Source organism: Rhopalosiphum maidis, chromosome 1 (genome assembly GCF_003676215.2).
Source record: "Rhopalosiphum maidis isolate BTI-1 chromosome 1, ASM367621v3, whole genome shotgun sequence".
NCBI lineage: Eukaryota > Metazoa > Arthropoda > Insecta > Hemiptera > Aphididae > Rhopalosiphum > Rhopalosiphum maidis.
The window spans coordinates 41,772,184-41,797,296 of NC_040877.1; the positions used below are offsets into that span (position 1 = coordinate 41,772,184).

General features: G+C 23.6%; 1 protein-coding gene across 3 annotated transcripts in view; it reads right to left on the bottom strand.

The window, feature by feature from the left end:
- LOC113561116 (probable G-protein coupled receptor CG31760) overlaps nt 1–25,113 on the bottom strand; it is a 126,578-nt gene that overhangs the window by 31,246 nt on the left and 70,219 nt on the right. For 2 of the 3 annotated variants that reach the window (XM_026967342.1, XM_026967344.1), the window contains exons 2-3: nt 12,718–13,072; nt 629–812 (exon numbers count right to left, since the gene is read on the bottom strand). In XM_026967342.1, coding sequence (XP_026823143.1) covers nt 629–812; nt 12,718–13,027 — 494 coding nt within the window. In that variant the 5' untranslated portion in view covers nt 13,028–13,072. Of the gene's footprint in view, nt 1–628; nt 813–12,717; nt 13,073–25,113 lie in introns of those variants that run through there. The other variant, XM_026967343.1, reaches the window with a different exon arrangement.

A 25,113-nucleotide genomic window follows, 5' to 3' on the forward strand; every position in this document is an offset into this window, starting at 1 on the left:
GTGCCTTTCGTGATCGTTGTATAGATTTCTTTACAAATGAGATAACATTGCCTTTACCATACGTCCTGGAAAACCAAACGTAGCCACCATCCTTAGAAAACATTCCTACTAGCTTAAAAACGGGGCAATGCTAAATTAAACCCTTTCGGAAAGTTAATTCATAATCGGATTGTTTGTTTTTAAAAGGATTGACAACCCTTTTGAGGTATTTATTTTATGGATAACTCGATTTTAATTGAGAAACATGTTGCAACATTAAGCTATTTCCAGTTTAATCTCTGTGAAAAAAAAATAAATAAAGACGCCAAAGATGGGCAAAAAACATAAGTTCTAGTGTTTATTATACACACTTTATTTTGAGAAGTTTAAATTTTTTTCATAGTTCCATTTCTCGTATTTTTTTTCGTTAGGTCACAGTGATTTTAGTTGTAAAATGTATCATTTTTCATTCAAAAATAGTGTTTTGTGATGATGACATAAAATTATGCTAAAACAATATTTAAAAAAAAACTCTTCGAAAGAATATTAGTTGACATTCAAATGGATTGTATTTCTAGTAGTACTTTAATGGGAATTTTCAATGGTTTTATTAAATAACAAGTACAAATGAAAATTTTTAAATACTTACTTGAAAAAATACTTGGCGTCCTTGAAAGCAAAGAATGGTACAGTGTATGTGAGCATCCATATATTTCCGCCTCCACAATCATAATATGGTTTGCTCCATTTACCGTCTTCGTACGATACTGCAAGAATGTCATCAGGAAAACTTTTTGTATGACTCGTTTGATTCCAAGTATACGTATTGATTGCTGAAAACATATGTTCATTGAATCATAAAAATATGTTGAACTACAAATAAAATGTTATTATTTCATTACAATTTATTATTTTTGTATAATATATGACTTTTAAATATACTATAATACTAATCGTAGTAATTAATTATTATTGATTTGAGATAGATTGAATATGAATTTATTAATTATGGTTCACCATTTCAACAATATACAATAATTAACTGAGATATGTAATATAATTGTATTTATGTTCCATTCTGTAGTAAAAATTTATTAAAAACAATATATTTTGTATATTTTATAAAATGTTTTCAGGAAAAAAATCGAACTAAATATATATTTATTATAATAAAAGCTACGAGAAATAAAAACAGTACTATTAAAAGGAAAACCAAATTACTGTTTAGTGCATATCATTACGATGCTATACTATCCTATATTGTTCATTCATATTCATGTAGTTACATAAAACTTATATATTTTATATAATAAAACTAGAGTAAAAAAGTAAATGTACGTAACATAATATTTTCCCAACTTAAAAAACGATTATAAAAACGCTATTTCGTATTCATTTTGTACACAAAAACACGGTTAATATAGATTAAATATAATATAAGTCAATCATAACTTTCTTTATAACTTATTAATCATATTTAATAAATTAATTGTTAAGGTATAGTAATATAATATATTGAATCTAAATAAATAAAAATCTGAAAAATACTAATATAGTATAATATTATTTAATTGTCTGTAGTATTATAAATGGCAATAATAATATTTTAGTAGTATTTTATTTTTTAAAAACTAAAGAAAATCACAACCTAATATTTGAATAATATAGGTATTAATTTAAAAAATACTAACAGCTAGTGTTCAAGAAAAAATATATTCAAGTTAACTAATGAATGTGTATTTAAAATAATATAACAAAATAATTTAAACAAATATAGGTATATTTATTTGTTTAATAAAAAATATATATAAAAGGGTATATAATTAGGTATATATTACATTTATCATTTATAAAGATGCCCAGTATTTTTTTTCTTATATCCACGTGTAACATATTATAAAAACAATGCTTCCACTTAAAACCATTTCTATGATTATTGAGTAATGTTGAAGTAAAATTGTGTTACCTTAACTAGACTATTGTTATTGATATGTTGATATAATATAAGAGACGATCAATTATAAAATCAAATGCCTCCAATTAGTCGTTGTTGTCGATTTTGTATTTTGTATTTATTTTTTTTTATAATTCATTAATACTTATACATGTACATAATACATATTTGTATACATTTCGTAGAGTAAAAATTAATTTTTTAGATTATTTAAATTATTATTTCTATTTTATGAATTTTTTCAAAGAACCATCAAGTTTTTAACTTAAGGTTTGACTGTTTTACATGGGAAATAAAAAAAAACCAACAATAATTTCGCTAACATCCATTTTAAAATATACGTATATCTAAAGATGTAAAAGTTGAAAAAAAAATATATTAAAGTCTTTATAATGCATATATTTAAATAAAAATAATAATGAAACTTTATTACTCATAAGTTTAATCTCTATAAACATAGATAGGTAGGTACTTTAAAGTATCAGTAAAAATATTTTCAATAAATAATTTTTTTATTGGATCATTTTATTTTTTTAAGAATTCTTACTTTAAGTACTCAATCACTATTAGTTCTTAGCCAAATAAAACAGTTGATTGCATTATTTATCCTTAAAATACCAATACCAATAAATAATGAATACTTAAATGAGCATTTAATTGTTTTTAAATGATGCTTTGAATATTTTAAGAATAATGATAACATTTGACTTTAAATCAATAACTTAAAAATTATGGATTAAAAAAACAGACACATTTAAGACCCAGTAACAATGAAACAAACCCTGAATATTTAACAATTTAATTATTTATTTCAAATTAAGATATAAAATATTGAGTGGCAAATACTGATTTATAATGAGCAGTTCTGTTATTTGTCTTTCTTTATTTTAAATATAAAATATTATAAATACAGTCAATTTCACAATTAGTTGATAAATAGGTAAATTAGTAATTTGTAATTGTATTTTTTCTCCAAAAAATTAAGAAAATAGTTTTAACATCATAAAATGTATCAACTTGCATTTGTATTACTTTAAAATAATATAATTAATTACTTTCAGTTTTATTCCCATATATTATAGTTTTAGAAACGTAAATTAAATATAGTGATTATAATCGAGTTAGTTGCTACCATAGCAAAATAAAAATAATGTTCTTAGTTTGGTATTGGAAAGAGTCCAATTAGAGCAACTTGAAATAAAAGCAAAGCAATAAATAATATATAAAAAATATATTTCGAAGAAAAAAAATATATAACTGTAAAAGTAAACTATAATTAAAAATAAAATATTTGTCTAAAAAACTCGTAGGTTCACAAAATGCATATTGGATACAGTTTTTCAGTACAAACTTTGCACTGTAAACAATTATTAAATAATTTGAAAATGTATATTTACGTTACAAAAATATAAGAAACTGTCTTATTGAAAGATAATATTGATAAATTTAAAATAAACTACAATATTTACATTCGCTTGATTTATAAATGGGAAATTGTATAACTTATTTAAATTTAAAAAAAAACGTTAGATTTAATGGTAGGCCAACTATATTTTATACATTTGATTTATTATGTATTTATTTTTGTGTCTTACACATTTGCCATATACAAATAAAATCAAAAAATGTATATCAGTATGTAACTGCAATGTTAAAGTACATAATATTCGGTAGAATTGATACTATAATAGTCACTACAATAAAATGTTACAATTTATAATATATAACAATGACTTCGCATATTATTGTCACATTGTAAGTTTCGCCACCGGGTTAAAGATGTGTATTATGTGAATGTTGGTGATTGTGTTTCCCGTCCCAACACCGTTTATCATTTGTGTACAATACATATATGAGTAACATATAATATATTCGCGTACAATACGTTAAACTGTAGTATTGTGTAGCAGTACGCGGGATACTTTCACGTGAAGCCCGTCATGTTTAATTTCAAATACAGCTTACTCATTCCATAAACTTCACGAATATGTTTGATTTCACCCAATGTCATGTACAGGTAAAACACTATAGTATATGATATAAGCATTGGGCTTATTCGGACGTGTTCAAATCATAACATAATTATGTTATCTAATATAGGTGTAAGTAATCGCAAAACCCGTGGTATTATCTGCATGCATGTCATGCTCGACCTAATACTATTGTGATGTATTTCTATGTAGTAGTTTGTGGAAGAACGATCTGATGGTATTTACTACCTACTATATTCCGTTTCCGTCATAATATCGGATCACTAATACTACACGTAACGTCGAAACTTAAGTCAATCACGAAAAAAAAAAAAATATCGTTTTTAGGAAAGAAGAGTAAAACAATTGCATAAGTATTAGGTACTAATGTACAATAACTATATTAGGTGCCAACATAAACTAAGTTTACGATGAATATCGCTTTAAAGACCAACAATCCAAGAAAGATTTAATTAGGCAACTGTAATAGTTCTCTGTGCACCAGATGTCACTAAATCGTATATAGATGATAAACACCTGGTATTTCATTTATTTATTTTTTTTGTTTAAGTATCCAGTGGTGACAAAATTAAATTTTAATTCAAGTGTTTATCCATCTGGTTGGAAGAATGATTACTTCTATAATTTATAAACAATTTTTATGATTCTATATTATATTGTTTCATTTTTTCCATCTTACGTTTGATAATTGAAATATTAATAAAATAAAAAAATAAATTATACACAAGACTTGGATTTTGTAGCAAATGCTTTTTTTTTGGCAAGGATCATTATAAAAAAATTTTTTTCGTGTATAAATCCGTTTCGTTATCATTTTCACTGTAACGAAGTAACTTAATATCATACATTTTTCCCCTCTGTAAGAGCGATTTATTCACTTATTCTTCATAAATGTAATTTTTGGAAAATTTAAATGAAAATGTCATGTATTGTTTAATTGTACTGTTCTTAAACAAATTACCTATTATTGTAGTATGACTATGTATAGATTAACCAAAAATATTTAAAAATATTTTTGGTTAAAGTTATTTTGTTTAAATATATAATGATTAGATGGCTGATAAAATAATTACCAACATAAATATATTATATAAAATTTTTATCGTAAAATATATATATATATATATATTTTATTTTATACCTTTTTAATTATTTATATTTAGTATAACTACGATCTATACATAAAAAATACAAAAAGCAATTTAAATCACTTAATGGAAATTATTTTTTTTTTTTTGTTTATGGTGATTTCAATGATTTTTGAATGATTTTTTTTCTAAAAAATCCGATGATAAATAAAAAATTAATGTAATTTCATTCTCATTTCTTTGTACCTAGGTATATATAAATAATTTACAATAATTTAAATATAAACTATTTAAGTAGTTGAAAAATACTTAGGTTTTTAATTTCAGTGATTATTTTGGATGAAAAATTAGATTTAGTTTGTAATTTAATGTGATTACAATTTAAAATGTTTTAATATATTATTAGGGAAAGCAAAAAAACGAAAAATAAATGAAAAATAGGAATTTTTACACTTTTATTTTTACAATCAGTTTTTGAATAAATTAATTTTTTTTATTTCAAAAACGAATGACCACAAAAAACTTCAAATATTCATCCGAGTAATTAAATTATTATTATCTATATATGATATCATTTTCAAAATAATTTCAATCTTTCTGATCTATTCATGAGAACATATTTATCTTTCCGTTTAATTTGGGGTTTTTTTATAATAATCTTACTATATTCATCATAATTTCTTTAATTTACAAATTAAAAATATCGTATATTAATAGTGACAATATTTTTTTTTATAATCTTTCAAATTTTGAATTTTGATTAAATTATTAAATTCGTAAAATCTAGAAAATTTTTAGATTTTTTTGTACATTATTCTTTTTTTCTATAAGATAATACAACGTTATTAATACATTTTTCAACATAATTTATTTAAAAAAAAATTCTTCCCAAAGTTAAATTAATTTTTTATGAGTACTTGTAAAGCTTATTTTTACGAAATTGAGTATAACGTAAAATAACTATTTCACCTAAATAATTTTTGATACTTTTGTTTTCATTCTAAAGTAAATAACATTAGATACTTGAAATTTTTAACGAATGTTTATATAATAATTTTGTATGCACGACAAAAATTTCAACACATTTTATATTTTAAGTTTTTTTTAGTTTTATTTCTATAAATGTCAATAAAAAAATTTCACTCAGTTTTTAATAACCCCAGAAATAATGATAAAAGATTCATAACAATTTTAAATTCAAATTTGGACGGAATTAAATATTTTAACTGTTAATAATGATAATCATTATTTTGTTATAATTTAAAAACATTATTCGTGAGGATATAATACTTTTATGTAAGTTAATATATTATTTTATACACAAAATTAAATTTTTAGAATAATTTTTTCGTCAAAAACTAATTCAATCTACTGATTTATTAAAATTAATTGTTTTACTTAATAACAATATCAAAAAACATATCATAATATATACTTAGTGATATAGGCTGAGAGACTGTCTCCGCTCAGAATAATGATATGGAATGAACTCAAATATTACATTTATTACAGTAACTGTACCAGCTTAATCATACATTCACTTGATTACATTCTTTTTTTATAAATTAAATAGATTATTTTAGCAGTTTTTTTTTCAAATTTTAAAACACTTAGTAAAAAAAAAAAAAATATTATTTTACTAAGTATTAATTTTTGTAAGTTATATTAATTTGAGTTTTTTTCATAAGTACCTCTATTCAAAATATGCATACTTATACTTATCTTTTTTACATTTTTAAAGTCTAATTACAATTTTTATGGTCTTAAATACATTAAAAGTTAATTTTATAATTCCATAGTAAATATACATTATATTATAGTTTATAACAATAGCATAAGACTATTGCTATTGATTAATTTTATTAAAGTATCTGGTTTATGTAAACAATTTACAATATTATCATGCCTAATAATTAATATTATGTAAAAATATTATTAACTGATAAATATTGTAAATTATAATTTGTCCTTCGGAATTATTTCTAGAATTCATGGTAAAAAAGAAAAAATTGACTATTTTTTTATGAGCCAACATATTATTATGACTTCTACAATACGTTCCTAAAAATTGATTGGTTCAAAATAAATACCTATATAGTTTTTTTTTATGGGTTCTTAGAGACTTGTAAGTAAACATTTGTTAACAATGATTCATAAAATGATATGTATCATTATTTACTTATCTTCATTTTAACATAACAATTTAGACGTCAAATAATATAGACTTCTTCACTATTAAAGTACGAAATAACTAGGTAGTGTTTAAATTTATATTTAGGTTATAAGTAACCGCAATAAAAATAAATTATTCACAGAGAAAATAAAATTAATTTTCCCAATTAAAATATTCGTATATACGATAAACTATATAATTGTAAGTAATTGGTTAATCATTGATACATAAAATAACTTAATTAATTATATTTCTTAAAATATCTAAATAGAAAATTTAGAAATCTATTTAATTTTAAATTTATTTTAATGAACTTGCACTATAACAGGTTATAATTAATTAATTAATTTTTCAAAAATATATTGTTTGCATAAATGGACATAAAGTATTAATTTTATAGCAAAATTTGCATTTTTCGTTTGGTTTATTTAATTTTGAAATAAAAAAATATATATAAAATGTATTATAGACTACAGAGGGTACGAAAGAATTGTTTTTTTTTTTTCTATTGAACAAAAGAAAAATCGGCTACACGGCCATTAGTTATAGTATTACATTATTTATTTTTTTTTTAATTGTTTAATAGTTTACATTTTATATAAAAAATTTTAAATTAGGTTGTACAGTTTGGTTTCCTTTAAGAAGTTGACTGTGCTTATATTTGAAAGTATTGTTTGTATGATTCATAAATAGGAATGTCATTTTCAATCTCATGTTAAAATATATCCGGATTACTTGTTATTTTTTCATCGTTCCATTTATTTGAATGGAATTGAAAATATAAGTTTAAAACTCAACAAGAAATATTGAGTACCAAAGTATAATTAAATTATTTTAACGATAACATGCCAAACAATCTTTTTTTTTAAAACTAACGTATTTATTGTATACCAACTTGTTATTAAGTAATATAAAAACACATGATAAAAATAAATTGTCTATAAACGGATTTTTAACATTTTATTATATTTATGTTATTATGGATACTGATGTTTGAATGCCATAATTCATGATTAAACCATACTCACTCCTAGAAATACTTTACAGTATCAATATTAGTTACAGCAGATTAAACATTATGTGGAAATCACACGGGGCTATTTGATTCTGTTATTCGTGTGTTGTCCAATGATGCGCAAAGAAAGTAGTAAGATAAACATTTACCTTGCGCAATTTACTTTATTATGTTGTTTACAGAAGGTGGATTCTAGAGATATTCCATTTTGTGAAGTGGCCAATGAGAAAACAGGTTGGTATATGAAGCAAAAACAAATTATTTTTTAAAATAAACATTCCGTACGGATGTAATTAATAGTAATTGTCTTCTTATGTTTTGAAAACAAATTACTTAATTCTTAAATTGCCAATAATTATTCAACGAAAAGTAAATGTGCACTGAGTCAATATTGTCAAAAATACTTAAGATGTCGAACGCTTTCTATTTCGTTAATAAGTCATAATAATATACCCACAATAAGTTAATAAATCACTTCGTAAATTAAAATCAAAATATTCTTTTGATTAATTAAAAACATAACGATTAACATTTTTATAATTTTTAATTAATTATATTTAAGCACATAATAACCACCAATTTACCAAGATATTATAGAAATTTAAAAATGATGCAGAAATAAAACGTATACTTAAATATATACCAACCATTGTTTTTGCACCAATATTTAATTTATTATTTAAAAGAAGATACCTTGCATTTAATAATTGTATTTAAAAGAGAACTATGTTATTATTTTAAAGTACAAAAAGAATAAATCGTTTACATAAAGAAATTATAAATACCATTAATTACTGCAATGATGAAAAAAATACACAAAGTGGCAATGCTAAAATTAAAGTCAACAGAAATATGTATGAAAAATAGAATTCATAAATTTGAAAAGTAAAAGCATTGTGAACACTATCAATCAAAAGCCATTAGACCGTATGTAATAATATTCTAAAAGAAAACCAGTAGTAGGTATGAATTTATGTTAGTTTTAATTCACATTCTTGCTGCACTTAGTATTATTTTTTGAAATACTGAAATAAATAATAATACAGATTTTTTACAATAAGATTTTTTCGAGGGACCTATTGAATTTGCTTTCTGTAAATATTATATATTATTTTATATGTCGAAATTGTAATGAATTTAAAATGTATCATAATAGCCTATATAATATAGTATACATTAAATTATAGAATGTTTTCGTTAGGTATATTTATTATTCTGTCTCATCGTTATTTTATAAGTACTTTTTTAATTTTTATGGTTCACAAATATTTATTGTATTTAAATTAAACAAATCATCAATCTCCAATTATTTTTAAGCATAAAGTCATAAAACGTAACGTTATTGTTGTACAAAAACTTAAAGCTAATATTTACATACTCTATCACTGAAGTCTTTTAAACTAGCAATGCTGCAAAGCTTATTTTAATAAGTCACCTGTTGTTACTGCTTAATTGCTTCTATAAACAATGTATTAATTAAATAAAACGTTATTCTATACCAATAATGATACAACAAAATAATTTTACTGATGATATCGTTTAAAGATCTCTGTCTACTGTATGATGTCATGTAAATAATAGGCAATGGTTTAAAGAAACTTGCTGACTACAATGATTAACTATCAAATTATATTATATAAGATGTTTGTGAAATGTGCCAACTTAACTATCACAGAGATGTAGTTTTATACAATTTGACAAAATATATTTTTCATATAATTTTTTCTTGTTGAAAGTGAGTAGGTATTTCACTACTTTCCCATGCTTCCCCTTGAAATATAATTTTCTATAAAAATCGTCAATCAAATTATCAATATAATTTTTGGGGGGGTATTTAATATTTTTCATAACTGTATTTCATTGAATATCCCTATGTATTTAGGATATAATTCTAACTTTGTTTCTTTTATTTATTTATTTTTCAAATTTAAACTGATCGAAGTCCAATATTATTGGTTTTGAGGTACATTGTTAAACATAATATATTTTAAGAAAATAATTTAATGCAACTATTGGTTTTTGATAAACTGCTTAAAATTCTATTATTTATAACAAATTCGTTAGGCATATAATACATATTATCAAAAAAATATGGTGAATAAAAAACATTCATGTAAGATATAAAATATATACCTATCAATAATGTTTCTGTTATAATTTAACTAGGTAATTTATAATAAATAAGTGAAATAAACGAAAAAACTGGTTTATTTACACACCATTTTTGACAAAATTAATATTTCTATTAGCATTTTATATTTTGAATTATTATGGAATGACATTTTTATTTTTATTTATATTGTAATTAATAACTTGAGGAGTTATATATTGTCTTGGTGAACTTGAACAAAAAATAATTTAAAAACCATATTCACCTTAAGTTTTAATACTACATAAAAACTCACTAAAACAATTTAGTAGTATACGTTCGTGTACCTTACCATAATACAGAAAAGGAAAAAATATTAAAAAATGTGCGTGATTTAAATAATTATTATTCAGTAAGTACCTGCCTATTTAAGGAAGCCTAATTAGTATTTTCTTCAATTCTATTTTTATTTTTATGAAAAAAATATATCTAATTTGGTTATATCAAATAGGCTATTCAAAAGCCATTTTGATAAACAAATACATTTTGTTTTTCCACGTGCTAACTACGATAAAAAGTCATACACAATAATTTATACTATAATATTATATTTGATAGGTACGTAGATGAATGATAATGATTTAACGTAAAAATGGAATTTATATCGATGAATTGGTACAGTTTTATTTTATTGTCAAAATCGGCGTCAATTGTTTATATAATATATTCTACTTTAGATACATATACAGGTTGTTTTTATTGTAAATATAAAATTGCGTTGAATTTCATTAAAAATACGAAAAAAAATCATTTTCCTTGTGGATAAAAATAGTCTGAACCAAAATCAAATAAACACGAGTAATTGTAATACACTATTATCTGAGTTGTTTTGATTGCGTTTATTGAAAAAATACATTGAATTCATATTTTATATCAATAAATGATGATACTATGTTTCTGTTTTTATAACAAAACAATCTTGGGATCTATTCGGTGGCTGTATACATAATAATATAATCAGAAAACAAGAAGTGTATAATATTATCGTACCTAAACATACCTGTCTATTTAAAACCCGACCAGTTATCAATACCTACTATTTATTAGGGTGTAGCTATTGTGTGGTTTAATGGTTATTATTCAAAATTATTGTTGTTCCGGGAAGCTGCTGATTTATTATCTGAATTCCGGCAATTTCCGATTACACTGGGCTTTTGGAGATTATTCCTACGATTTAATTTCATGGTTTATAGCCAAAATTAAGAATCAAATGAAAGAATAAAAATATTTGTTCCACTAGATTGCACATTAAAGCCTCTTGAAACTTTCTTATTTTTTTTTTTTATTTCAAAAATAGATACATCTCGTAGAAAAAATATTACTTATTTATTGATCCGGAAAAAAAAAATGTTCGTTTATGTTTTAATGTTTAGAATATATATTTATCTATTACTACTACATTTTATGTACCAACAATATTTTATTTATATTTATATAATAGAATATTAATTTAATTTAATTTTGTAATGATTTTTTGTTCTTCACTCAAACAATATGCGTACTAAAGAAAAAACTATTAATAACATTTGCTTGAAAATCCTTGGGGCATAATATATTGTATTATGTGTTACTGTATTAGTTTATTTTTTCTAAATTTTAATAAGCACCTTTCCTAAAAATACCTTTTTATAAAAAAGTATTAATGTTTTTTAAATATTTTTTGTTGAATTTCAATACCTAGATTCATAAAAATCGAACTTTCAAATGACTAGGTTTTTAGTTATAAATATTTAACTCAATACACATTCTACCAGTTCTACCTAATATAATTTTAGAGTTATTGTTTATTAACTGTTTGTATTATAATATTATCAGAAAAAATATTTACCAATGTTTTCAAAACTCATAGTGACGATACTTATAATAATACATTCCATTTTACTATTTTTATTTTAACAATTTATATTTTCTTTAATTTTTCATTATTTTTAGGACATTTAATGACAAATTCAAAAATAACATATTAGTATCAATTATTAAATACAAAACATTTACATGAAATACTACATTACTTCTTCATAAAGTTATCATATTCTGAGGTTTTTTTTTATAAAATATAATCTGCAGGGTTGGAAAAAAATATAGTATTATTTTTTCTGTAGGATAATAGTTATTATAACATTTGGTTAAATTAGAACAACCCAAAGGGAATCGATGACGATAATATAATCTCGACACCTTGTCAATTACTGTATCTATATTGTACAGAAACAAAGCGGTTACTTAATTGCCTGATTGTTTAATTTAATTTAACGCTAACGTCTCGAGTATTGTATTATTATAGATACAATTGCAATATAATCATGAAAACCCAAGACCCAATAACTTACAAACGTGTGAGAGTATTAAGACATGCGTACGCACTTACCGTGTTTATACTGATTGTTGCGTTGTATGACCGATTCGGCGGTCTTCCGGGCGATAAAAAACCATTCACTTGCGTTGGTCAGGTACTTGTACTCGACGGCCAAGTCTTTGGCCAATATGCCCTCGCCCTTAGGCAGCCGGTACGCGTATGGGCAGAACAGCTGGTAGTGCTTGTACTGGTGCTGATCATAACAGTTGCCCGCCGCGAATATGTCATCATCGAACTCTACCATGGAAATCACGCCGGCGTGCAGCAGATATTCTGAGTCCATTACTTCGGGACCAGCGTACTTCCAAAGCCTCGTCAACATGTTGGCTCTATTGACGGCAACGTCGGCCTCCACGCGGAACCGTTCCTAAATGATGCGATATTTATTACTTTAGTGTTTGTCAATATATAATTTTCGATTAAATGGCAGATGCACATAATAATAAATATAATACACACATTTATTAGTTACTTCATTTTATTAAGGAATAAATTTGTTAAAATGGCGACGTTGAGCATTAATTCGTTGGTGTAAAGCAATGTGTTTACATTTTTAGATGATATTTTTTTTAATATTACAAGTGAAACACGTATTCGGTGTCAATATCATTATTAGGTAGTTGTATAAATGTATAATATTATATTATTTTTCATATTATACTTTAGTATAAACTACAAAGTAAGTATATTGTTGTGAAAGGTCTACGCACGTTTTTGTTTTATTGAACATCGAATAACTTCTATTTATGACTAGTATAAATAAATAACGTTGTTTAGTAAATTTGTACGTGACTTTTGTTAGCTGTTTAATTATATACTTCAATTCAGTTCCAGAATGCAACACTATAAAAACTACATATAATCCTCCATAATGATCGCATGCACCCTATAATACACCGAACGAAAAACATATATATATTACACACACGCACACACACATACATACACCTAACGTGACCCTAACCGACTAAATGTGGTCTTCTCGAATACTTATATTGTTTAAACGATCTTATTGGTCCCACGTTCAACGTTTTAGTCGTGGTATTAGGTTTATCTTGACTGCATAAATCATCCCTAACATTTCATATGTGAGACGAATAATATTTTATGTTATCTTTACGCAGGAAATAACGCGGTTTCCTTTTTCGGGATTGGACAATATTTCCAGAAAACTTTCTTTAGAATGACAATTTCCGCATCTGTAGATCCCTCCAAGTGACATTGACCTAAATACATTTTATTTTACATTCAATTCCAGATGACGCATACTCGTGCACGTTTTTTTTTTTTTTTTAATATAATTATTATAAAATGTAATATTTTTTTGCGGACCCGTAAATAAAGTATTATGGTTTTTTTTTTATTATTATTAAATTTGCAAGTATATTTTATTTATTTATATGTTTATATATTATATATATGCACACACGTGCATATGTTAAACCCGTATATGTGCGAGTATGTATAATATAATATATTATGTTTGTTCAGAGTTGTATTCTAAATTAAAAATTAATTATTAATACATAATTCATGATATAAGTAGATAAATATTTACACGTTATTATATTGGTATTTTATACAAAATATTTTAAACAAAATTAAAACATCACAAGTATTATCTTGATTATTTATATTTATAGTTTATACGTATTTTTCTATGTCTGTGACGTATTACAAATAGAATTTATTTCTTATAATAAGTATCCATTTATTAGAACTTAAATGTTATATAAATAATTTATATTTAAGAATGAGTGCACAAAAAAATATGGATACCCATATCTAATAATCCTTGTGTTTTATTAAATTAAAATTATGATCTTTTTTTGTAATAATAAAGAACTCATTGTGGTGGCTCTATTATAAAATGATATTCTTATTTATTAATTAATTTTTCTATGCTTTAATATTTCAATTGTTTATAATATCTTTGTGCACCAAATCAAAGTTATGGTATTTAAACTTTTGGATCTTTGACTGTAACTAATTATTTGAAGATTATGTCATTGACAAAAAGACGAACCATTGTTTTTAGTTATTCAATCAATATTGAATAGCATGATTATTTAATGAGCAAGAACAAAGTGTAGACTTATTGGCAATAATGTTTTGAACGTTAAATATAATACGCTGTGTCTGTTGTCTAACTAATATACACATTTCAATGATTTGGTTGTTTATACCTAGAATTTATGTCATCTATGTATATAAATCGTATACATAGATATTATACCTAATAAACGTATTAACCGTCTACTTAAATTCGATTGAAATATTGTGCTAAGCCAATAGCAATGGCATAACTTGAGGTGAGCTAGTTGGGTATAAACCAAAATAGACAATTTAAACCGCACTCTAGTATTTAAACCAAGTTTTACAAAAAAAACTTTTCACAGGTTCAATATGAATAATAAGAAATAACTAAATAAATCGTGTGTATACTTTATTAATGTTTTGGATGTATACACAATACATTTATAGTTATCATTATAGCTTAGCAAAAACAATCGTAGCAAAACACGAAAATTTAAAATAGTATAAGTATAAGTTATTTTTCTTGTAAAGAGAAATTTTTAATTTTAAAACGTATACAATAAGATACAAAAAATGTGCCTTTGTATTTTAGAAATTATTAAATTAGTATACCTAAATAAAAATACATACCATTAACATTTAAAAACAAAACTAAAAAATTCTTTAAATATCATCGTGTATATAAAATTATATTGTAAACGATTTGTGATAATTTTCAGAATTTATGGTTATTAGTTTTTCAATAACAACAAAATAACAAAATCAACATTGTCAAAAATCAGTATTTTATAAATATTTTCGTTTATAATATGATAATCTATATTTTTTATTTTTTTAAATTTTAAGCGTTTTTTATAGCTTAAATAGCTATGAAAAGTTTATTTATCAGTTTTTTGACAGTATATTTCTATTTTTATCTACTTTATATTTAAATTAATTAAAAATATTGTGTTTTAAAATATAATGTTAATTTTTTTATTTAATGTCTAAACTTCTTTCAAAATATGGAGCAATTTGTTTGATTTTAATAATACAATTTTGATTTTGAAATATTTATGACTATTTCACTTAAAATTGTTTTTTTTTTTTAATGACACCAAGTAAACTTTGTATAAATTACTTTAGAGATTCATTTTAAAAAATAATTGAAATGTAAAACTCATTCTAATATCAATTCATGAGTTCAATGTGTACATAATAATTAATATTGATAATGAAATTGAAGTTTTTAAGTATAACAACGATGAGTGGTTCATTTCAGTGTATTATACAGCGTACATTTATCTTACCTTAAGATTTAATGGACATTCGATTGAAAACTTAGTAATAAATTGTATTCGTATAAATATTTAGTGAAACGGAATGATTAATAACAGTAATTTCAGATAGTATTGTTGTGAAAACGGTTAACGGTTGGTGCTGCGTCATACAAACACGCTGATGTACCTATACCTGCTGTTCATTACTCATGCAAATTCGTAGACATTTTTTAATAATAATAAAAAGTACATATATTATATTATATATGTATAGTATATTTATTCCAACATAATATATTATTACAATATACTGGTTTTATAATTGTTAAAATTATGAAAGTATCTGTGTTTTACTAATACGAATATAAATTACACCATTCATCATCAAACATTTAAAAATATCCTAAATCATCGTTTACGATTCAAAAATTCTAAGAGTTATATAAACTCTTCTATAACAGTTCACTTTTATTAGTAAAATAGTAATTATTGCACAATACGTTGTAATTAATTTAATTTCTGTACGTAGCATGCAACTGAGTAAAAGAAATAGAGGAAGGCGAGAGGCTAATATAGGTCTATATTGTATACTATTATAGTCCATAAAATGTGATGGCTTTTATGAGCTATAGTATTAATTTACTTTAACATAGACAACGAAACGGTTTATTTAGGGTTAATATTTTAAGTATTTTACCCACACATACATTCACTCGACCATATATTGTTAGACTGCAGCACCATTCTGTATTTATGACTTAATTTTCGAGAATAAAAAAAAAAACAACAACAAACAATTAACAGAGCCCATTTTATAATATTTAAAGAAACAGTTATTAATAACAAAATAGTCAAACTTAATCGTCAAAATAAAATATATTTCATACTGATACATTTTTATTTAATTTTTTGTTATCATTTAAAAACTAACTAACATTTATTGTTTATTCTTATTTTTTATCGTAATATTATCTGACTTAAACATTCAATTCAAACAAGTCAGTATATTGTGTACGTACCGCATGATATTATTTTAGGCTTTACGCAAATAAAGAGATTGTAGCTCGAATATATCTTGTATTGTTACAATTATTATTGTTACATTGTTATTAATGTGGATCTTATATCTTTAATGATAGAATGTATAATATTATAAAGGTAATTATGGTATACAATATAGTTTATCATCCGTTCTTATGTTCTTGAAATTAATTCAGCTTTAACTAGTTCATCAGCATGACAGAATTTTGCTTTCATTATTTATAAAATAAAGTTTCAAAACTAAAATATTAAAACGATTATATTTAAGTTCCTATTTTAACCAACAATTGCAAAACTAATTTATGTTTATCCTTTTATAAGAATAATTATTCTGTGATTACAGATTAATTCTCGTACAAATTTTTTTTGATCTTCAGTTAATTTATTCAATCTCATAATAAACATTTATAATAAGTTATTATAACGAACCTTTGACTGTATACATCACATTATATCTGTGGTTAAATTCGAAGAATTTGCTCGTCGTAATATTATATAATAATATGAAATATAGAGTACATAAAGTATATTACTATCAAAACGTTACATTCATTTTGTGATTACAGTTTTTAATCTCTAAGATGCATCGTTTGTAAATAACTTTGTGTTCAAACTGTGGAAGAGTAATAAATCGTTATTCATTCCACTATGTTTAAGAGTTTAAGACACAATTATATTTTGTACGCTGTGCTCTCTTATACGCGTCAACAGGATCGGACTGTTCTACACTCTAAACTGACAATAGTCAATGAGCGCTCCTTATCTGCGTGACTGTACGAGATTCTCCGTTAAAAACGAAAAAGTCATAGTATTATAAAATATAAAACATGAATTGTTTATTTAAATGAAATTGCACAGATATATAGTGCACTGAACCGGTGTCTGTTTGATAGGGCCATAAGAAAAATAAAATATATTGTGTTATCAGCTCTGATAACTATGATTGCATCAGTTAGGACGTTAAACTTTGAGAGTTTCTGTCTTATATTCATTGTCAGGTGAAAATGTATTATCAATCGGTAAACAATGATATACGTATATTTCTATCCAAAGAACAATTTATCATCAACCACTGATTCACAATATTGATGATTAATAATCAAATCAGCAATCTTAATATTTTAAGTTTTTTGAAATATAAGTAATTTACAGTATGAGAAACAGAGAAAAGACAGAACAACTAAATTACTATAATTTATCTAATTAAATAATTCAACAGTATATTAGTACCTATTTAGAGATGATTCAATCACTTTCGATATATTTTAATGAAAAATATATATATTCTATAATTTATGTGTAGAAAACTGTACAATAATTTAACAGTTATTTAGAAAAACAATTTTATAATTTATGTAATTTTATTATTTTTTTTATATTATTATATTTGTAGAAATATGTTATTAGTTCATTACGAACTTTGATTTGTGGCACATTGGCATATGATATTAAAATTAATCAATCTAAAAAAACTAAAAACTATTTTTTTTTTTTTGCTTAGAGTATTATAATAAAGTGTATTTAGTTATGGCCATTTTCGGCGAAAACAATAAATCATCATATTTAAGTGAATAATTATTAATTATAGCTGTCGCTGAGGCCCTTTGTTAGTCAATTGCCGGTTAGGCCCTGCACAGTTCCCAGTCCAACCCTGCGAAGCTGCGCCTCAGTTTGCCACAGGTATTATAATATTATATTATACACTCAAGATTTTCTTTTTCAATAAAAATATTATAAAAAAGTTTAATATTTTTAAGAGTGACTGCACTTTTGCTTATAAAATTATTTACTTTACAAGAAACGTGGATTTGACATTTGAACAACTAAAGTCATCATTCACTATTTTAGTCTTTGAAACATTTTATATACGAGTAGGTATATAATACTTCAAATAATCAAAATTTTCCATAGAAACTAATCGGTAGGTATGTAATTTCACGAGCATACACCAAAATTGCATGTTGATTTAATATTCAAAATAATTAAAAGTCTATAGTTTGTTTATAATAAATGTGTCGTTAAGTTTGATAAATTGTTTTATATTTTCGTGTATACACAGTATACCTACGAAATTTCTAAATAACATTTGTTATAGCACATAATAACTCAGTTTTTTTTTAAATATATCAATAACTAATATTAAGAAACTGACTAAACTTTCATATAAATAGGTATATTCTAAATGTGTAGATTATTTTAAAGTCTGAAAAATAAGTTTAAAGAGGCTAGTAATAAAATAAATGTATACTTGTTGAAATTTTTTGATTGCAGTTAAAACAACTTACGAGAAACCTTAGATTAAATTATCAATTTTTTATTTAATTACAAACAGAAATTTTTAAATTTAAAATTGATATAAACAGTATTACAATATTTTTTTTTTAAAACTTTCACATGTCTAAAATATTAAATCAATATTATTTATTCTAGTATAAAATATTTGGTAAACAATTAAAATCTCTTCATTTATAATTTTTTGATTAATAAAAAAAAAAAATCGTCTTCTTCGGAAATTTAAGTTTTTAATTTACGCCTTGAATAGTTCAATAAAAATTCTTTTTAAAGATGTAAAGAGTATTATCCGTGATAAAATAAATAATTCTTCAAGAATTTTTATAATTTAGAAATGACTTAATAATTGAAATAAAATACGATTATAAAATTATAGAGCCTAAATAAAATACAATCTAACTTATTGAAGGACATTATAGTATTCACTAGGTATAATAACCCTGGTCTACCGTACATAACCACTGGTAAGTAGTATTCATTACGATTCAGTTTTTATGATTCGAACAGACATTATAAATTATTTTTAAATATTAGTTTCAGTGAACGTACATAACAATCATTTTATCAAACTTGTACAATATCGCCAATGGTTACTTTGGTTATTGAACAATAACAATATATTATATTATGATGTATAATATAATGTACCTAAGTAATATATATTGTATATACATATATATTTTCATACATTACACTGTACTTTAAGAATTAAATTTGGTTTGAAAACATATATTTTTCTATAATATTTTATTTTATTAAGAAATAATGTTGACCAAATATTTTATGATACAAAATTGATACAAATTGTATACTACGGTCATATATTATACTTTTTATACCTCTCAGTGGAACGTATTGGTTTTACAATTATGGTTTTTTTTTTTTTTTTTTGTAATTCTGGAAATGCATTTTATAAAAGAAGAAATATTTCAATCTTGAATGTAAAAAATGTTTTCTATTAAGCAATTTTATTTTGTTACTTTTTAAGGGTCAAAAGAAAAATTCTCTGTAATTATCCTTATCTCCGTAAAAACCAAAAATAAACGAAAAAATGGGAAATTTTACTTATTACCGATTTCTGACATTATATTATTTTGATGTAATTAAAAAAATGAATAACTGTAGATACTTGAAATTTACATCGAATATTTATAATAGAATTATATAGACATTCAATAAAACATTTTAAATGTAATTTAAGTTCCTAAATACTTTTAATTATTGTGGCTAAAAATATCAAAACGTCATAGCACAATTTTTTTATAAGCATTTGGAATTCAAAAATATACAGCATGTATCAAAATCACAAAAATTTTGCAAAAAATTATAGTTTATAATTCATGATATTTTTTAATTTTTATAAATAAGACTTAAACATATATAATACAAAATTCTTCCTACACCATATACAATATAATACAATATATATTTATCTTTGAATTCATATTTAACATGTGCATTACAATGATTTACACAATAACAATTATCACTTGACAACTCATAAACAGCAGAATTACTTTGCTGATTAAAAAAAAAAAATTGTTTTAACTTAAAATTTGAATGAAATTCATTCAAATAAACTTGGCTTTGAAAATTATTATTATTACAAGTTTATAAACATCTAGTTTTATACATTGCACTTGACATTGAGTAAATATCAACATCATCTATTTAATTTTCCTTAAAACCTTAAAAGTGAATAAAAACAGTGATTTTTAAATTTATGAATTTAATATAAATAAATTAGTTTTAAAAGTACGTATACAATAGAATAATTGTTTTTTGTTAGTTATGGTTAAAGTAATACAATAAATCATTTTTGTAAAGATACAATTTTACTTACTTTTATATAATCAGCTTTGTATTAGTTTATAAGTGTTAACGTATAATAGTCTTAGTATATCACTCTAATATTAATTAGGTAATTTATTTTAGTAATTTCTTATGAAAATAAATAAATTTTCGATTTCGAAAAAATAATTTTCCCACATATATAATGGTTTATTTCACTTTATAATTTGTTTCTGTTTTAAAATAATTGTAAATTCCAACTCAGGCTATCACATTATAATATGTTAAAAGTTCAGTTTTTGTATTCTAGTAAATATTATATAATATATATATATATTAAATAAATTTATAGCTATATTATGTTATACAAGTATACCTATTCGTTTTTACAATGTATGATTGTATGGTTATTTTTTATTTGAAAAAAAAATACCAAATAATAAATGCGACAGGATAGTAATAAAACTAAAGCTTTATGAGGGAAGTTTCCTTGTACAATACACAAAAAAAAAAAACGACAACACCAACAATAATAACGTATTACAACCTGTGGTGACAAAAATCGAAGTCCCTTCCGTGTCATTTTTCCCTAGTTTATATTTTTATTTTTATACTCTTCTACCTGTTTCCAGATGAATACTGTTCCACCCAGTTTTACTGTGTAATGATAATGTACCGTGAGTAATACCGCCCGAATAACTACATATACGGGAAAGGTTTCTCAGCAGCGGTTGTTGCGACGTTTGCCAAAAAATAAAAAATAAAAAGATACCCTATAAACCTAATGCTTGGTTTCGTATTTCAGTAACTTTTCAAATTTATCGCACGTAAATAAAAATATGCGTTTTGGACGTGTTACTATGATGCATGGTGATTATTGGCTTTCAATAGCAATATTGGAAATATTAACACGTGTGATATGTTATTATAAAACATTTTCATTAAATTCATTCTAATTTTTTTTTTAGTTAAACAATAATCTTTTAACAGAAGATACGGCAAATACAGTATTATTAGGTTTAGAAATTCACTGAACCAACTATATAAAAAAAAAATTGGAAACTGACCTAGCTTAATGAAACATAATTGATTGATGTAATATTAATTTACTAAGATTATTTTAATCAATTAAAACAATAGAATTATATTTATATTTTTTAAACATGTGACAGAAAACAAAAAAAAAATGTATTTCTCATTGAGAATTGATATTGGTTATTTTGATTGATTGCAATTACTAAGATCATTGTAAAGAACAAACCTTACTACTAACCTTAGAAACATACAATATTGTTCATGCATAAATTCAATAAATTCAATCATTAAGAAAATAAAAATACGTATACGTGTAGTAAAAAATTATTACAAGTTATCGCCCTGCTTAACGAAATTGTAATTGATAATAGTTTCTGCGCAAAGAGACAATGTAATAATAGTAATGATATACGATAGTCGATAGACAATTTTTTTTCTGTTAATTATTTTTCCGGTTGAATAAGTAATATTTTCAACAACCGTATGTAGTATACACATGGAATTGAAAATGAAATTTAAAGGATACTTTAAAGCAGTTAGTTATCTTACATTTCTCGAATGATTTTTTCAATTTAAATTAGTACCATAAAGTTTTGGAATAGTCACGCATTAAATAGCTGATTATTTATATATAATAATAAAAATAAATTAGCTAAATATTCTACTGTGAAATATATTAATAGCTTATTATTTCTTAATAAACGTTAAAATATGTACTACAATTATTGTAGTTTATTACTTGTACATTTTACTATTTATTGTTACACAATCAACCTACTCTGTTATAATTTATGAAAATGTATAGTATTATTTGATAAATAAATGTACATATTTTGTGTGATATTAGGAATGTGCAAAAGTCTTCATTATTTGTATACTTTATTACAAGTATATTATGATCAGAATAAGCTGTTTGTTTATCTTTATTATTAGACTACATATACGCGGATTATCCCATTGTATTGTATCAGCTAACGAGGTCTCTGAATGCTGTTTATTTGTATATTATAGGTATTATTCAAATAATTAATTGAAAACTGCTCTTTGTTGAGTCATAAATTGTGAATTGTGTGTTTGTTGAAGTATTTTTATTGGTTTTAGGGAAGCGGCTAAACACCCTAATACTGTGAGCGTCTACCATATTCTAGCATATGATTTCATTATTATTTGTATACCCGCTCAAATAGCTACCTTCGTTTAATTATTATTGTTGAGCTATTTTTATCATTAAAAACGATTAAATAAATGAAAAATTTATTACAACTGATAAAACAATGTCAAAGATGTTATGAAATATTCGAGAAAATCAATCCAGAGGAACTAAATATTCATCAGATTATTTTGACATGGTTAATGGCTATGGAAATATTATAGACAAAATAAAGAATCAGAGTTACACAATAGTACTCGTAAAGTTCCCACCTATTGTTATAATGTTATGTATAATTTGTGGAAAGTTCACGAACAACTTTAAACGGTGAAGCTTGTACAGCCGTACTAATAAATTTGAGAGGACAGAAACACAGTTTTAGTACATTTGTAAGACAAACACATCAGACAGTTAGAACTTTTATTCGAAAAATATGAATAGATATAGCTGATGAAACTACTCATGCTCTATAGTCATTTGGAGTACCACAAACAAAGGAACAAACTCGACTATACATATTTTGGGCAATTATAAAACAAATTTAAAAAAATATACAATGATTATACAAATTACACATATAATATTAATAATTTTTTACTGCTATTTCATATGAAACAACATATACCTAAATGGTAATAATAGAAAATATTCTGATAAAATAAGAACGATAATGTATTATTAAAATTTTGTTTTTTTTTTTTTTAATTTTTTGTTTTTGTTATTGTATTGAGTTTTTTTCCGTAAACAAATAAATTATTGTTAGACTCAATGAATGCTTAAAATTTTCCATTACAGCATTTTATTATGAACTACGAATAATTATTAAATAAGGTGATGAAGTAATTGATTATTAAAATTGTTCTTACAAAAATTTGATTTAAAATCTAAATCGTGTGTAATTTAAGAAATGAAATTTGTATTTAACAAGAAATTATTGTATTTAAATGTACAATATCGTGTTTCACGAGTTTTGTGTTTTTTAAAAAAAAAAAACATCCACCTACAATGTATAGGAGTGTATAGGAGTGTGTTTACAATATTATAAACATAATATACAAACACGATAAATATCGACATGTAGTATAAAGTTACAGTTCTATTATTTAACGTTTTACCCTAAACAATGCGACCGATCTGGGTATTGTTTACCCAATATCATTCATTCGCTGGACAAAATAGATAGAAAACATAGACAACGTTAATGATCACTCAATGATTCAATCCAAACTGTTTAGATTGACTAGATTTTATAATAACTATACGGTTTTTATATTGAACAGAGCGTAGGTTATTCATGAACGATGTTTCACGTAAAGGGATGGGAGAGAAAAAAATATAGAGATCATTACCCCATTATTTTTTTTAAATTATAGCTAATATTTGCATCGAAACAATATATTTTAAGTTGATATAAAGTCAATGGCAAAAAAAAAAAAAAAAGAAATATAGCTAACCGCTCTGTTTGTTGTACACCTCTGCGTGGTGTTGAGTTAACCACGTCATTGAATAAATCACTGTTACGTCTGTTTTGAATTTTGAATTCAATGATAAATCATGCATACAAAAAACGATTCTGAGCAAAAAAAATGGTCCGTCAGTGTTTATTTCTATAAGTATATTGTATTGTATATTATTATTATTATTATTTTCTTTACTAGTAATATTGTAGGTTGATTTAATTTTTGTTAAAAATAAATCTTTTATTATATTAAATAGTATTTATTATAGTATTATTTAATATAATATTACTCGTGGTTATTAAAAATTATAATTATAAGTCCATACAAATGTATGCAGTATATA